Source organism: Micromys minutus, assembly GCF_963924665.1.
Source record: "Micromys minutus genome assembly, chromosome: 2".
NCBI lineage: Eukaryota > Metazoa > Chordata > Mammalia > Rodentia > Muridae > Micromys > Micromys minutus.
Genome location: NC_137971.1, coordinates 52347325 through 52362033, shown reverse-complemented (window position 1 = coordinate 52362033; position 14709 = coordinate 52347325). Strand labels below are relative to the sequence as shown.

The 14709-nt window shown below is 52.3% G+C and overlaps 1 protein-coding gene across 1 annotated transcript; it reads right to left on the bottom strand.

Annotated features, from left to right (window-relative positions):
* Positions 1 to 3446: 3446 nt before the first annotated feature.
* OVOL1 (ovo like transcriptional repressor 1) lies at positions 3447 to 12583 on the bottom strand (the record flags this gene model as incomplete). Its single annotated transcript, XM_080911698.1, has 4 exons — positions 3447 to 3742; positions 3991 to 4180; positions 5907 to 6124; positions 12484 to 12583. 4 exons carry the CDS (start codon positions 12581 to 12583, stop codon positions 3447 to 3449), a joined length of 804 nt encoding a protein of 267 aa, XP_080767824.1.
* Between the last annotated feature and the right edge of the window lie 2126 nt (positions 12584 to 14709).

Here is a 14709-nt window from a genome sequence, read left to right as displayed (position 1 = left end):
GAATGACTGTTAGACCTAGAAGTAATGACCACATTACTTTTACCCAGTGTCATGGAATTGTGTGTGAGGAGCCTTGGAGATTCTTTTTCCCCTGCCTGAAATCAGGATTGAGACCTTGTAGTGATTCCTGACAATGACTCAGTGGATAAAGGTTTTCGTCACCAAATCTGAATACCTCTTTGATGCTCGGGACCTATAGCATTGTAGAAAGGAATGGCTGGCTCCCCAAAGTTATCCTCAGCCTTCTGTGTACTTCCTGTGTACACACATCTACACACACACACACACACACACACACACACACACACACACGATAAAATATAATAAAAACCCAGGAGTGGTGGTGCACACCTTTAGTCCCAGCACTTGGGAGGCAGAGGCAGGCAGATCTCTGTGATTCTGAGGCTAGCCTGGTCTACATAGAGTTCCAGAACAACCATGGATAGATAGGCTGTGTCTCACACGAAACAGAACAAGCCAGGGTGGTAATGGGTGTTGTGACTCATGCCTTTAATCGTAGAACTCAGGAGGTAAAGGCAAGTATATCTCTGTAAGTTCGAGTCCAGTCTGGTCTACAGAGCTGGTTCCAGGATTACCAGGCTAAACAAAGAAACCTTGTCTTGAAATACAAAGCAATAATAATTTTTAAAAAGAAAATTTCCTTCCTCCTAGGCCATACTTTTGCCTGGCCTTCCTGTCCTCAGTGGGCTTTCTGCCAGCTTCTGGCAACCTCATCTCCATTGTGATTTGTCAGGACCCTTCTTCAGAGGGACTTTGAAGTGAGGCCTCAGACTCTTCAGAGCAGAAAGGGACTTTCCAACCTACGGCCCATACTTTTATAGATGAGGAAACTGAGAAGCTGGGAGTCGCCCAAGCCCTGCTCCCTTCCACTGATCCTACCACCCAGGGGCCTCCAATTCTGAATCCTCCTGCCTCAGTCTCCAGGTGTCGGGATTATGGGTTTGTGCCACTATGTCCAGCTGAGACCACACCTTTAAGACTGCATTGTCATTTTTGGTGGGGAGCCCACATCACCTCACTAACATCTGAACTTTGCCTAAAGTGTGTGTGCCAGGGACTGACAAGTACTGTGTGTGTGGTCTTCCCTAGGATCTGACTGGAAATGATATTTTGTGTCCTTTGGTCCAACCCTGGCAAGGTTCTAGAAAGAGGATAAGTGCCCCAAGTGTTTACCAAGTGCTGGAGGCCCTAAGCCCACAGAGGCTCTCAAGGGATACCTAAGCATCAGCAGACGAAGAAACCCCAAGAAAGACCTCCTCCCATCCTCTAGAGTAGAGTAGGCTGTACTGGGGTTAGCATCCTCCATCTAGTTGGGGCAAGTTCTTTCCAAGACTGACCTTCAGCTTCTCATCCACCTGTTTAAGAAAGTCCAGTATGTTTTACAATTCCTAGCTCAGGACAGGGCAGGGTATATGTACCCCTGGCTGGCCTAGAACTTACTCTGTAGACCAGGCTAGCTTCAAACTCAAAGATCCATCTGTGCCTCTGCCTCCTGAGTGCAGGGAGTTTGTTTCCATGCCCTGGCTCAGGTCAGGGTCTTGTCATAAACCCAGGGGACTGAGAAGGGAAAAGATTTGGCAAGAAGCAGCAATTGTTTTAATGAATTTCTCTGCATGAAGAAAAAAGGTCCAAGAGGAACACACAGACAACAAAACCCCAGAAATACAGAAAACATCAGTTCTCTCTCTTTCCTAGTTGGATGGGAGCTTATAAAACAAGACAACACAACACAAAGCTTACATATTGGCCCCATACTGGCAATGAGCTTACAGAGATGTAAACACAGTGCTTCCGGACATGGTGATTTTTACATTCGAGAACTTAAGAGTGCAGCAGCCCAGACACAACACGGAAAAATGAAACAAGCCTTTAGATCAGTCCATGCTCAGTTCAGAGATAGTCTAGGAAGAGCCATTTCTTGAGTGAGCCCACAGCTAGGGTCATATCCTGAGTTTGGGTACATATTATAAGGTTGTATGTAAGGCTGGACTGCTTAGCATTCATAGGCTTCCCAACCTGCCATGCATTGGGGCTCAGTCTCTATTCTCTGTGGGTTGGCTGTAACTCCTTGGATGCATGAGACATACATCCTTTGACCACAACCCCTTTTTTGGTCTCAGCAGGATACCCAGACACACCAGTGGGCAAATGTCCATTCCCTCAGAGGAGCCACTCGGTCCAAAGGCATTTGGAAAACAGAAGAAAGACAACAGAGAAGTTTTATTAGCTGTTGACATGCTCTCCCTCTCAAAAAGTTTCTGCTATGTGGATTATTATTCTGTCTCAAATTTTGCTGCTACTCAAGAATTTTTGACTTATCGAAGAAAAAAACCTAGACTCCCAGCCTGTTATCGCTCTTGCCTTAGTACTTCAGATGTGGACTTGGACTTGGTGTCAACTCGCCATCCCATCTGCTTGAAGAGCATCAGTAGTAGGGCCAGCCCTCAGCCTTGGGCCACACCCAGTCAGGTGTCACCAGGCTTAGCAGGAAAACAGGGGCCCTGAGAAGGATGTGGAGCCAGGGAGGGAAGAAAGAAACGAGGCATTGTCCAGGGGAGGGACAGGAGAAGTAGTACATCTTCTGGGCAAAGCAGGAGGAAAGTCTTTAATGAAACATCTCAGAGAACAGGGTGGGTCTGCATAACCACCCCAGAACCAAGGCACAGAGGAGGTTTGAAATGTCCAGGATAAATAGAACCAATGGGGGTGGAGAAAAAGCCAGCTTCTCCCCCTTTTAGTCTTGCTAAACAGTCTTACTGTGGGCACCAAAAATATATTAATATCTGTACATTTGTCATCTTTAAAAAAAAAAAAAAGGAAATAAAACCTCCTTGGCACCTTGTGGTTGGTTTCTTATGAGTGAGGTGATATGTGGAAAGACCAGGAGCACACATGCACACATGCACATGTGAATTAATCACACAGAGCAGTGTGACACACACACAAACATGCATATGGCTGTTCACATGTGGGCCTCTGATGAAAGGCCAGAGAGCCCTTGGAACCCTGAGAGTTAGCCCTGCTGCCCGAGGGCCGCTGCCAGCACTGCCACAGTTGTTTGCCAGGATGCTCTTTGCTGCTCGATCCTGCTCTCCATGGGGATCCGTTGCCCATCTTGTTCTCGGGGTCCCCTCTCAGCACATCTGCAAAGTTCTGCTGCTACAAAACAGGGCCTGTCTCTAAGCAGCTCTTTTAACTCACTTGGTCTCACCCCTGCCCGGACACAGGCACCCATGGTCCCAAGCTCTGCCTGTAAGACAGACTTCCCAAATAGGGCGGAAGTCAGTGCCTAACTGTGCAAGTGTGCCTGGAGTGAAACGTTGGAGCTCTGGTCCCGATCACTGGTGTTCTAGCAAGAGGTTGCAGGAAGGTGAATGGCTGGGCAGCAGGGAAGTGAACCTGGTCCTTCCCAGGGCCTGTGCTGCTCAGAGATGCGGGCTGCCCTGCAGCAAGGACGTGACAGTGTTCTGCAGAGCCACGGCCACTTTCTTGGAGGTCTTGCGCAGCAGTGGGCTGTCGGGGTGGTGCTCCTTGAGGTGCAGAACATGGCCCTCCTGACTCTCGGATGTGCAACCACACTCCTCACACACATACAGCTTGGCCCGGCGCTCCTTATACGCATACTTCTGCTGAACGCCATGGATCTTCTTGAGGTGAGACTCCAGAGAGCAGCGCTGGGTGAAGGCCTTGTCACACAGACTACACTTGTAGGGCCTCACACCTGCGGACGACAGGGGTCAGCATCAGGACCTGATAGAGGTTATGGAGCCCATCTGAAGCATCCACACACAGAAAGGTCAGGACACTTGACTGGCAAAGTGACCAAGGCTAAACCGGCTAAATGCCAGTTTTCTGAGTGACTCTGGTATCAGACTCTGTTTATGTCAGACTCTGCCCTGGTGTGAGCCTAGGGTGTGCCTTCAGGTCCCAGGGGGGTCTGAGGCATCCCTCTGGCCAGACTTTACTTACCAGTGTGGGTTCGGACATGTCTCTTGAGGTCAAAGGTGTCGTTGAAGCCCTTCCCACAGTAATTGCAGAGGTGCCTCTTGACATCATTGTGACACTTCATGTGTCGATTGAGCATGCGCTGGTAGGTGAAGGACTTCTGGCAGATGTGACAGGTAAAAAGGTCTCCATTTGGACTGTCCCCCACAGTTACCTGTGAGTGAAGACATTATTTGTGGCATAGATTTAGAAATTAGGACTTCAGGCTACCAGATGCCAGCTCCTTCCGCCCCACCCAGAAGTCATAGCCTGTGACATCTGCCAAAAGGAGCTGCGAAGGACCTCGGCTACTGGACCAACTTCCTATGGGGTTCCCAAAACCCCTTTTTAGAGACAGTCATTCTGAACTTTTGATCCCCCTGCCTTTATCTCCCAAGTGCTGGGGTTACAGGAGCGTGCCATCATGCCTGGCCTGTGTGAGGGTGAGGGCTGAACTCAGGGCTTGTTTGTGTGTGCAAAGCCACTAAGCTGCATCTCCAGCCTTAGAAGTATTCTTCTTTCTTTCTGTAAAAAAATATTTTATGTTTATGAGTGTTTGGCCTGTGTGTGTTTGTCTGTGTACCACATGCTTATCCAGTGCCCACGGTGGCCAGAAGGTGTGTCCTATCCTCTGAACTGGAGCTGAGAAGGCCGTGTGGGTGCTGGGAATTGAACCTGGGACATCTGGGAGAGGACCGGAAGACTGATGAGCCACCATTGTTGGCTTTTTTTTTTAATCATGGAAAATTCAAGTTCATGCAATGGTGGGAAGACTAACGTCACCATCCCTTGCCCGTTGCAGGTGTCACTCCATATCTACCACCCTCCTGTTCCTTGTCTGGGTCAAGTGACTCAATCCCTGGTGACATTACCCAGTACTGTTTCAAGTAGCTGCTGCAGCATTCTAGGTGTGACCACAAAGGTGTGACCAAGTGGCCAGGCCTTTTCCTTAACTCTGTTCACATCCAGTGCTTGCCTGGTCCCGTCAGGGGCCTGCCGCCAGCCATTCACCTGAGATCCTAGGTACCTGTCATACCACACGTTCTTTGGGCACCCTTCCCTCTAGCCTGCTTTTGACATTCTAGGGAATTTCCTGTCTCTTGCCAGTTAAGATCCTTTGGAACAGGACCTAGTCTTCTGTCTCTGCTGTCCTGTCCTATGATCTCTTTCCCATAGCTGCAGAGGTCTGAGGGGCCCAGGAGGGACTGGCAGAGAGGATGAGTGCAGCTTGACCAATCACAGCCTCTCTTGTCATCCAAATCTGTTCCTGTCCCCAACCCCCATAATTTACCCCATTCTTTGCAGGTAAGAAGGGACAGCACACTCCTCCCAGCTATATATAGTCTTTTGTCATGAGGGCCAGCCCTAGAAGAACACCCTTCTGTTAGATCTTAGCTGGTATGTGCTCCCGGGGCCTGGGGCTTTTGGGAGTGTTGACCCAGCCAGGTCAGCTGGCTGCTTCCCCTCCTCCACAGCGGCCATCAGTACTGCCTCATATGCTACTGAGCATGACTGAGGGTGGGGTAGGGGTTGCTCCTGCCCTGGTCACTGCCTGGTCACTGCCATATGCTTTAAGGAATGCTAATTACCCCACTGATTCAGACCTCTTACTCCATGCAGCCCATATGGGATTCTGCAAGATACAGCTGGGCCTGGCTCTAGTCTCTTCACCTTGGACTCCATGGAAAGGGGTGGCTCTTCTTCTTTCCTATCTTTTGTGGCCAGAAATGAGACCTGATCACTTGCTGATCTAGACTCTAAAGGGTTAAATGCTGTCACTTCATCTCTCTGCAAATGTCAAAATCCAGGATTCATATCTTGCCCCTCCTGTGTCCTATCTGTGGGTTAGACATGGGTTTTTAAACATGTCCCTGGACCTCAAGACAGAATAAAGTTATTACCTTCATCTTGGTTCGTAGGAAGCCCTGGTCTCTGCTCTGGGGATCTGTCAGATGGCTCACATCTTCAGGGGGTAGCTGGGCCACCACGCAGGTCCCTGGGGCTGCATTATAGCTGGAGTCTCGAAGGCTCATGTCCAAGGCCAGGGGGCAAGAAGGGGGCTCGGCCACTGATGCCTCTGGTTCCCGGTAGGGCTGTGGTGGGCAAAAGCCGAGGCTGACTGGAGGGAGAAGAACAGCTAGGTGAGGGTGGGTGGAGAAAAGATCTATCAGGGTTTCCAAGCAAGGAAAACCTGGCATCTGTTGCCTCCCTTCCTCCAGTTGCAGGCATGTGGCAGAGCAGGGCGGCCCCCTAGGCCATCAGATGTTGCACCGCCCTCCTGCCCCATTAAGGTAATTACAGGTGACGCCAGCCAAGAGCCACTGCCCCCTGAGTAACTCGTCTTAGCGGAACTGGGAGGACTGAGTTGCGTTGCCAATTGTTATGCAGCAAAGTGTCCGCCTGCCCCACCTGGGCCAGTCGCCCTGGATTCCAGCATGTCCTTACTCTCGGGACAAAGGGCACCACTGGAGGCCCTGGCCAGAGAAAGCTCCTTCAGACTCATTCTAGTCCTTGAAGGATCCTTGGCAGCATGGACCCTTCTGGGTCTCTTCTATAGGCAGACCTTTTGGGTTGGGTGGTCCGAGCCTTTCCTTCCAATCATGCCACTGTACTGTAGCCCATCAGGACTCCTTGGCTCAGGCCGGGCACAACTCTGTCAGCAAACAGGCCAGGTGGGTGGAGAGGGAGGAGGTCAGGGAGCAGCAGGTGGATGCTTGTAACAGTCTCTGGGCACCCTGCCCAGCACTTACACAACCCTCCCCCACTGCGGGACCGCTCACTGTGGCAGTCAAGGCTCAGCACCCTCCGGCAGTGCTGTGGCATCACCGATACCTGGCAGCCTTTTGACAAGGCCGCTCCCCTCAACAAACACCTTGAACTAAACTGAACTAAACGGACCAGGCCTGCAAGGCTGGGCTGGGACCTCGAGCTCCAATCCTTATAGGACAGGCAAAGAAACACAGGCCAACAGAGCTCGGACAAGTATAATTTTCCAATTAGTCAGTACAACCTAAGCTCTGTACTTAAAAACATATAAATTAGGTAGTTTCCTAGTTTCAGAAGGAAAAATCAAAAGGGGGCCCAGTCCAGAAAGGATGAATGAGTCCAACTGACTGGGATAGACTGGGATTTCAGAGCCAAAAGCTAGGCCCTCTGAACACTCTATTCCAAGCCAAAGATGTCAATGGTAGTTGCGGGTTGGGGGGCTAAGGATCCAGGCCCAGGTTATTGCCGGAACCTCTTCTGGGGGACCGTGGGGGAAGATAAACATAAAAGTACTTGAGTTTCAAGAGAGGTTCTCTCGCCCCCTCAAAACACAACAAAGGTCTGACAGAGGAAGAATGTGCCCGCCTGCCTCCCAGAACCCGTTCTTCTAGCGCTGGCGTCCGTCTGTCGTGGGGGGGGGGCACCTTAATGAGACACCTCATTCCAGGAGTTGATTCACCCGCTCCTAGCCCTGGTCCGGCACCTGAGCTGGCATCCCACCTCTCTGAGCCATGCTGACTGGTGCTTGGCTCCAACTTTCAGAGAAGAGTCTGCCTTTGCTGGGTGGAGTGGGGTCAGAGTAGTGGTGGCTCTCAGACCCACTCACCAGACGGGCCCTGAATGAAAGTCCAAAAGTAGATGACAATTTCCATTTTCCTTTTCTTGGTTTTTGTTTGTTGTTTTGTTTTGTTTTTTGGAGACAGGGTTTCTCTGTGTAACAGCCATGGGTGTCCTGAACTTGCATTTGCTTTGTAGACCAGGCTGGCCTCGAACTCACAGACATCTGCCTACTTCTGCCTCCCAGGCCCTGGGATTAAAGGCGTATGCCGCCATCCAGCAATTCCACTTTTCACCCCAAGTAGAGAAAAATGGCCCTCTCTACCATCCTCAGTCTGTCAGTTTGAGTTGGTATGGGTGAGACTTGAAAGCCAGCCCAGCCACAAGCCCTGGAGATGGGGTCAGCAGCGGTAGTGACAGACAGCCTGTGAGCTGAGCTGTCATACTTGGCTCCTTGGCTCTATGAGGGAAGCTGAGTTAAGAGTTTGAGGATCCACTGTAGAGGAGTAGCCCTTACCCATCTTTGTTCTTCTGCACAGCCCTGGAAAGGCTGCTGAGGACAGCAGACAGGACAGAGCTGGCTGGTCCATGCTGTGTCTACCTGGAGCAAAGGCCGGTAAATCTGCCAGGGTGGGGATGTTTGCCTCAACTTACCCATCCCACCAAACCTGTCTCCCTGCCACCCCCACAAGTGTTTCTACCAGGGCTGCACGTACAGGGTGCTATCGCTTGTGTGCTATCCGCCTATCCTGAGTATCACCGAGTGGCAGGAGGCAAAACTGGTTGGGTGTTGCTGGCGCTCCTGTCTCCTAATTAGATGTTTCCGGCAAGGCAGTGACCACTGTGGCTACTACTCATCACCTCCGCCCACAGACACTGAGTGTGACAAGGACAGCCCAGCTAGCCCTCTGCCTCCTCCCTGCCTTTACCTGGGAGATGTCACAGAGCTGGCCTGGAGCAGCAGACCAGATCTGAAACGGCAGCCTGCCCACTGGCCATCTCCTGCCTTACCTTCCACAGGGCTTTCTTTCAGCCACCGGCCCACATATCAGACAGACTGCCAAGTCTTAGCCCATAAAAGGCCTCAAGACAGAGATGCCCACGAGGCCTGAGTCCCCAGCTTTCTGGGGAGAGCAAGTTAAATTGATGTGCGGATGCATGGACTTCTGGGTCCGCAGATCCTCACGCAGGTGCTGGGGTGCGCACGCAGACCAGCTGTGTTCTAAATGTAGTTCTGCCGCAGGCTGCCTTACACACTGGTCTGGTAGGGCTGGGTCCCCTGTGCTCAGCTCCCTCAGACCTGCAGGTCAACTAGCAGTTACCTGAAAGTAACAGCAACAGCCTGCTGCAGATGCTGTAGTGCCAGCACAGGCGCCTGTCTCTCAGCCTTTTGTGGCCCTTTTGGTTCTCACAGCAACAAGGGGACTGGCCCTGGTGGGATGAGAACTGTACTTCCTGTGCCACCCCTTCACCCTCTGAGCCAGCACGGGCCAGGCTCCACCTGCCTGTCATATGCTCTGTGCCGAAAATGAACAATGGCACAAACACTGGCTACGGCTAAGCTGTGCTCCCTCTTCTCCACAAGCCTGGCACCCCGCCGTCACCATCGGTTCTGGGACAGTTTGACAGCTTCTGCCTTACTACCTCCACACTTGGGCAAATATCTTAGCAGCTTGGGTGACGGTGTCTCTTAAGACAGGAGAGAACCTAGCTGACCCCTTCACTGCCCAGTGCCCTCAGCAGCTGTTAGAAAGCTCTCTTTCCACAATGCTACACGAAGTAGCGACCCACAGCTGACTTTTCAGCTGGTCCCACTCAGCCTGGCAAGAGTGGCCCAAGGCAGGCAGGTCTCTGAGTTCAAGGACAGCCTGGTTTACAAAATAGCACCAGGACAGCCAAGCCTACACAGAGAAATCCTGTCCTGAAGGTAGATCTTTGAATTCCAGAGCTGCCTGGTCTACAAAGTGAGTTCCAGGACCACACAGTAAGACTCTGTCTCAAACAATGAAAGGAGTGGTCAAGTTCCTTCACTATCCAACAGGCAGCACCACCAGGCTGGGCCATCTTATCTGGAGGAACCCTGGCTCCTGCACTTCAGCCTGGCTAGGGCAGGGCTTCAGCATGTTTGTTTGTTTGTCTGTCTGTCTGAGATAGGGTCTCAGATAGCCGAGACTGGCCTCGAGGCTGTTATGTGTCTGAGGCTGTCTTTGAACTCCAGATTCTCCTGCTTTCTTCTAAGTATGGCAATTATAGGTTTGTGCACTGCACCTAGCTTCTGAGCTTTAGATATGTGCTGCCAGACAGAACAGCAAGCCAGATTATTAGCCAGAGGGGATGCTTGGAAGTGGGGGAACTCAGAGCTTAGAAGAGGCATCTGGAATTATCCTGGAGTTCCAGCTTTCAGGCTCAGTCTGTCCCTAGGTCCCTTCCTGACTGTGACTTCAGTCAGCAAGGACCAGCCTTAGAGGATCCACTCCTAGGCAAGTCCCTGAACCCTTCTTCCCTTCCATAGTGCAGGAATGGTATTCACCCCTAGCTACAAGGGCCTGTTTCATGCTGCTCCCAATCTGCCATCCTTCCTGTCACCAGAGTAAACACACGTACAAATAGAGTCCCATACCAGAAGAGGAGGTGGGTGGTGGAGAGGAGCCAAGTGAACCCCTAAACTGTGCTGTCTCCAGTGGAGAATAGAGTCATATCCTCACCTGCCTGCCGTTTGGTGCAGGATGCCAGCTCTCGGCAAAGCTGAAGGAATGACAGTGACTGCCCTGGAAGAAGACTCTAGAAGCTTGTGGGGAGGATAGTTGAAAGGATTGTGAAGGGCATTTTCCAAGTCAGGCTCAGCAACCTAGCATCCTCAATATATGGCAAACCTTCCCCTCCAGGTGGTCTCCATGATGCTTTGAGGGTTTCAGGGAGCCCCTGAAGGAAGGTCAGAACTCACACACTCCTGTATTCCCAGCCCTCCCACTGGAAATGGGGTCGTTGCTTAGCTAGTCAAAACGTGCTCCAAGAGCCTGTGAAGTAGGGTGACAGAAACGTGCCCAGCCAGCTCCTGGGGTCATGGTTGGCTGCTAGTGGAATGGCTCAGCCAGGAGACAAAACACACCCCCTGCACTCCAGCCATCTGAGGCATTCAAGCATAGAATGAGTCCATTCCCCCCACCCCCCCTTTTTTTTTAATTTCCAAAACTGTGGGAAAAACTTGTAGCTCCAGGGGGCCATATGACAAGTAGAAGGAAAATTAAGTCCTGTAACTTCTACCCACAGGACTTTCTCGGCTCAGCAATGGGGGGGGGGTAGTTCTTACAAGAGCTTATTGCCCACCCTGGGCAGTCCTGAGAGAGGGAAGTACCTACCTGCATGTCATTAGGACAGCAGTCATAGATGGCAGTGACCACCCAGAGGCTTCCTATCTACCTAATGGGACCAAGTCTCTGGTCTCCATGTCCCTCAGATCTGTACTAGGAAAATTCCTGGAACCCACGGAAGTCTTAATGATTTGAACTAGGAGATATCTTTGTCCTTTGTAAAAGTCAACGTATGGTCTGTTACTGACCGGGATGTGAAATAAAACTAAAAATAACAGCACTCTGAGCCTGGCTCAAGACAAGCTCACCTTTAACACAGTCCAAGTTCAGTTTATCAGATCCTAAGGAGCACTTAAGCAGCAAGTCAAACACAGCTTGGGGAGGAGGGCTGGAGCAAGGAACGGGCTGTGTCCTTCTGGGTGGAGCACTGACCGGAATATGTAGCCAGGCAGAAATCACAAAATCCCAAGTCCACACCTCAGGTGAGGAGGATCCCTTCCCTTTTTGCCTCCTGTTCCCCCTCACAGGAGATTCTAAGGCCTTCCAGCCCATTTCCTCTTTTAAAAGCCTTCAGAGTAGCCTTACAGAGCCTTATACAAGGTTAAGTTGTAAAACATCCTACCAGCCACTGGATCCGGAAAGGTCTGGCAAAAACCACCATTACACCCAAGACTCTAACAGCTTCCCAAGAGGAAAACTGAGGCAAGAACCCACACAGGGCCCTTCACTCACCACCCTCAGTTCCCCACTTTCTTAAAAGCCTGGGTGGAGCCAGAGAACCTGCAGATCAAGGGTCAAAGTCGGTTGGTTAATTACCACCTCTCCCCCCCACCTCCCGCCCCCTTGGAGACGCAGGGCAGTAGGCTTCTGCCCCCGCCCCCAGGACAGGGGAGGGGGAGTTTTGTATTGGGACAGAAGGGGCAGAAGTTTTCTAGGGTCTCAGAGGAAGATGTTGCTGGAGGAAGAGACAACTCCAGTTACTCAATTCTAAGTTGACATGCAGGCTGTCAAGGCGTACTCCCTACATAAACTAGGTACACCAGCTTCCTGGAGTATGTACCTTAAGGCTCTAGAACCATTTTTTACTTAGTGTCATCGCGGGGCTGAACCGAGGTGGGATCATCTCAAGGGCAAGCAAGGTGCATTAGGTTTATTTCCCAGCAGCTCCTGTGGTCCTGAATCTCCCTTCCTATCTCAACCCTACCGACGTTACGGGGGCGACTAAAGCTTCAAGTTTTCTTTTACAATGTTGCCCAAGTTTCAGCGGAAACTCCAGCTCCGCTCTTTTCCATCCCCCCGCCCTCCCCTCCAAAGTGGCATCGCTCCAATGCTCTTCTCCCGCCTCATGAAAACCTGGGTTTTCTGGATTTACGACGGAAAAGCCAGGAGGTCGCCTGAGCGGTGACACACCCCGCTGCGTCCCCTGTAGTGCGGCGCGGGCAGGAGGTCCCGAGCCTGAGAGCGGCAGAGCCTCGGTTTGGAGTCCCCTTCCCCCACCCGCGAGCTCCTTCCGCGCCGGGGGTCGAGCCGCGGCGAGAATCTGCGTCCCCACGCGGGACTGACCGGCGCCGACCGCTGGTCCGTGCGCCCCGCCCTCCGGGGCCAGGAGCCCGCGGCGCCTCACCTGGCACGTAGATCTCCCCGCGCTCCTCGTCCGGGAGCTCGCTCCAGTTCCTCTTGCACGTGGAAACGCATGGCTTCTTCACCAGGAACGCGCGGGGCATCTTCAATTCCTCCTGGCCCGGCGCGGTTCGCTCCGGTAAGTCGGGTCCGGGTGGTCGTCCCACCTTTTTCTTCCACTGGATCGGGGTTGAGGCGCGGGAATAGGGGACAGTTCAAGGAAAGAGTCGCCGAGGCGTGTTCACGTTCTGAGGACAGAGCGTACCAGGGACCACGCGTGGTGTTTCCAACTACGCCGAAGGTCGCCGGTGTCCGCCGAGCGGGTGCAGCCAGGTGCACCGGGATCGCAGAAGCGCTAAGCGAGCGTCCTTTAGCTGGACTGGCGTCCCCGCGGCTGCCTGCGAAGTCTTCAAGTGCGAGCTGGACGGACGGGTTCACGCTTTATTGGCTCGCGGCGGTGTGTGTTGGTGGCTCGGGCGGGGGTGGGGTAGGGGTGTTGATCTGATCTAATTAGCTTGGAGTGGCCGAGAGAGCGATGGCGCATGCGTTGGGAAATAACGGTGACAACCCACCTATTTGTTACCTGTCGAACTGGTTTCCATTCCGCTGCCGGTGAGGTGGCCTCGCGGCCCGGGCGGGGTGGCCCGACGGGGGCAGGGTTAGGGGTGTGCTCCGGTCCCCACACCCAGAAGCACCAGGCCCGCCCGGGACCTCCCCTGCCCGGCTTGCTCACGTTTGCAAACTAGAGTTTCGGAGGGAGCAGGCACGGGGAGGGGAGGGCAACGTTATTTGCACCGGCGCTCGCACGCTCTGTGGGCGATGGCATTAAACTGGCCCAACAGGCCCCGACCCAGCCTGGCGCGCCCCGGGCGCCGGGAGAGGCACAAAGCCACGGAGCGGGAACCCGCGTATTCGCCCAGACTTTCCTGGTCGTAAACAGCCGAATTTCAGATTCTGAAAATCTGGAAGAGCCTCTAGATTGAGGACCCCAGCTGAGTTGGATCTGACGCGGCCCTCTTTTGCCTGTTGCAACCAGTGTCCTCCCTGGCTGGGAGTTCAGCACGCGGCTCCCCACCCACCCTGCCTATTCTTCATCAGGCCTAATTGGAGCAGTGCCCCACCCCCACTGAACTGCCGGAGAGTGTTCTGTGGCCTTCGAGTGAGCCACTTCACTATGACACTTTGGCCGTGGCTGGGTTTCTTTTACTGGCTGACCTATTAAAGGCAGGGATGGGACCTGCAGTTAAAGACTGCTAACATTTTAGACGCCAGACTTCAGTCCGCCTGTCTCATATAGTGTTAAATGTTTGCTGGAACAGACTGAGGAAATGAGTCCGATAAATGAATTCACACAGTTCAAAAGTCAGGAGTCACAGGTGGATACAGTTCACGCTTGTGATCCCAGCACGTGGGAAGCTAAGAGGCCAGCCTATGTTTCATCGGGAAATCCTGTTTCAAAGAAAACAAAAGAATTAACATAAAGGCTGTCAGTGGTGGCTCAGGAGGTACTTGCTGATAAGTGGGAAGACCTGAGTTCAACTCCCAGGACCCACAGAGTGGAGGGAGAATCCCACAAGTTGCTCTCTGTCCTGTGGCGCACCATGAAACTGGCGCATGCTGGCACACACACACACATGCACAGCGGTCGTTAAAAGGAGGGGGACAGTCGTTACTATGGCCTCTGAGGCATTTGGTTGTAAAGAGGACATTTCAGAAGTGAGAGTACTTATAGAAACCCCATATATTTTCCCAAGATTTTTGTGAATTCCCCTGGGTGGAGGAGGAAAGAGTACAATTTGGGGCAGCCCTGCAGAAACACCAGCCCCCTTCTCACTGAGCAGGAAGTAGACTGAGTTTGACCAAGAGCCTTAAGTCTCTATTCCTGGAGAACCCTATCACCCACCTCACAGGTTTACTGGGAAGGTAACAGACACTTGTTCTGAGCCATTAAAGTTTGCCACTTCTTTGGTGTTCCTGGAGAGCTGTCTGTCAGTCCACACTTCCGCCGGTGTCCTCTTTACACTCTGATCTTGGACCTTGCTCAGCAACTAACATTAGTTGAGCACCTACTGTATGCTTATCTTTAGCAATAAATCCTGGGACAGCAATACTGATTGTCTGGGAGGCAGCTGAACTTGGCTTCTTTCTTTCATTTTTGCAACAGAGTTTCCTCTGTGTCGGCCTCACTGTCCTGAAATTGGCTCTGCAGACCAGGGTGGCCTTCAACTCA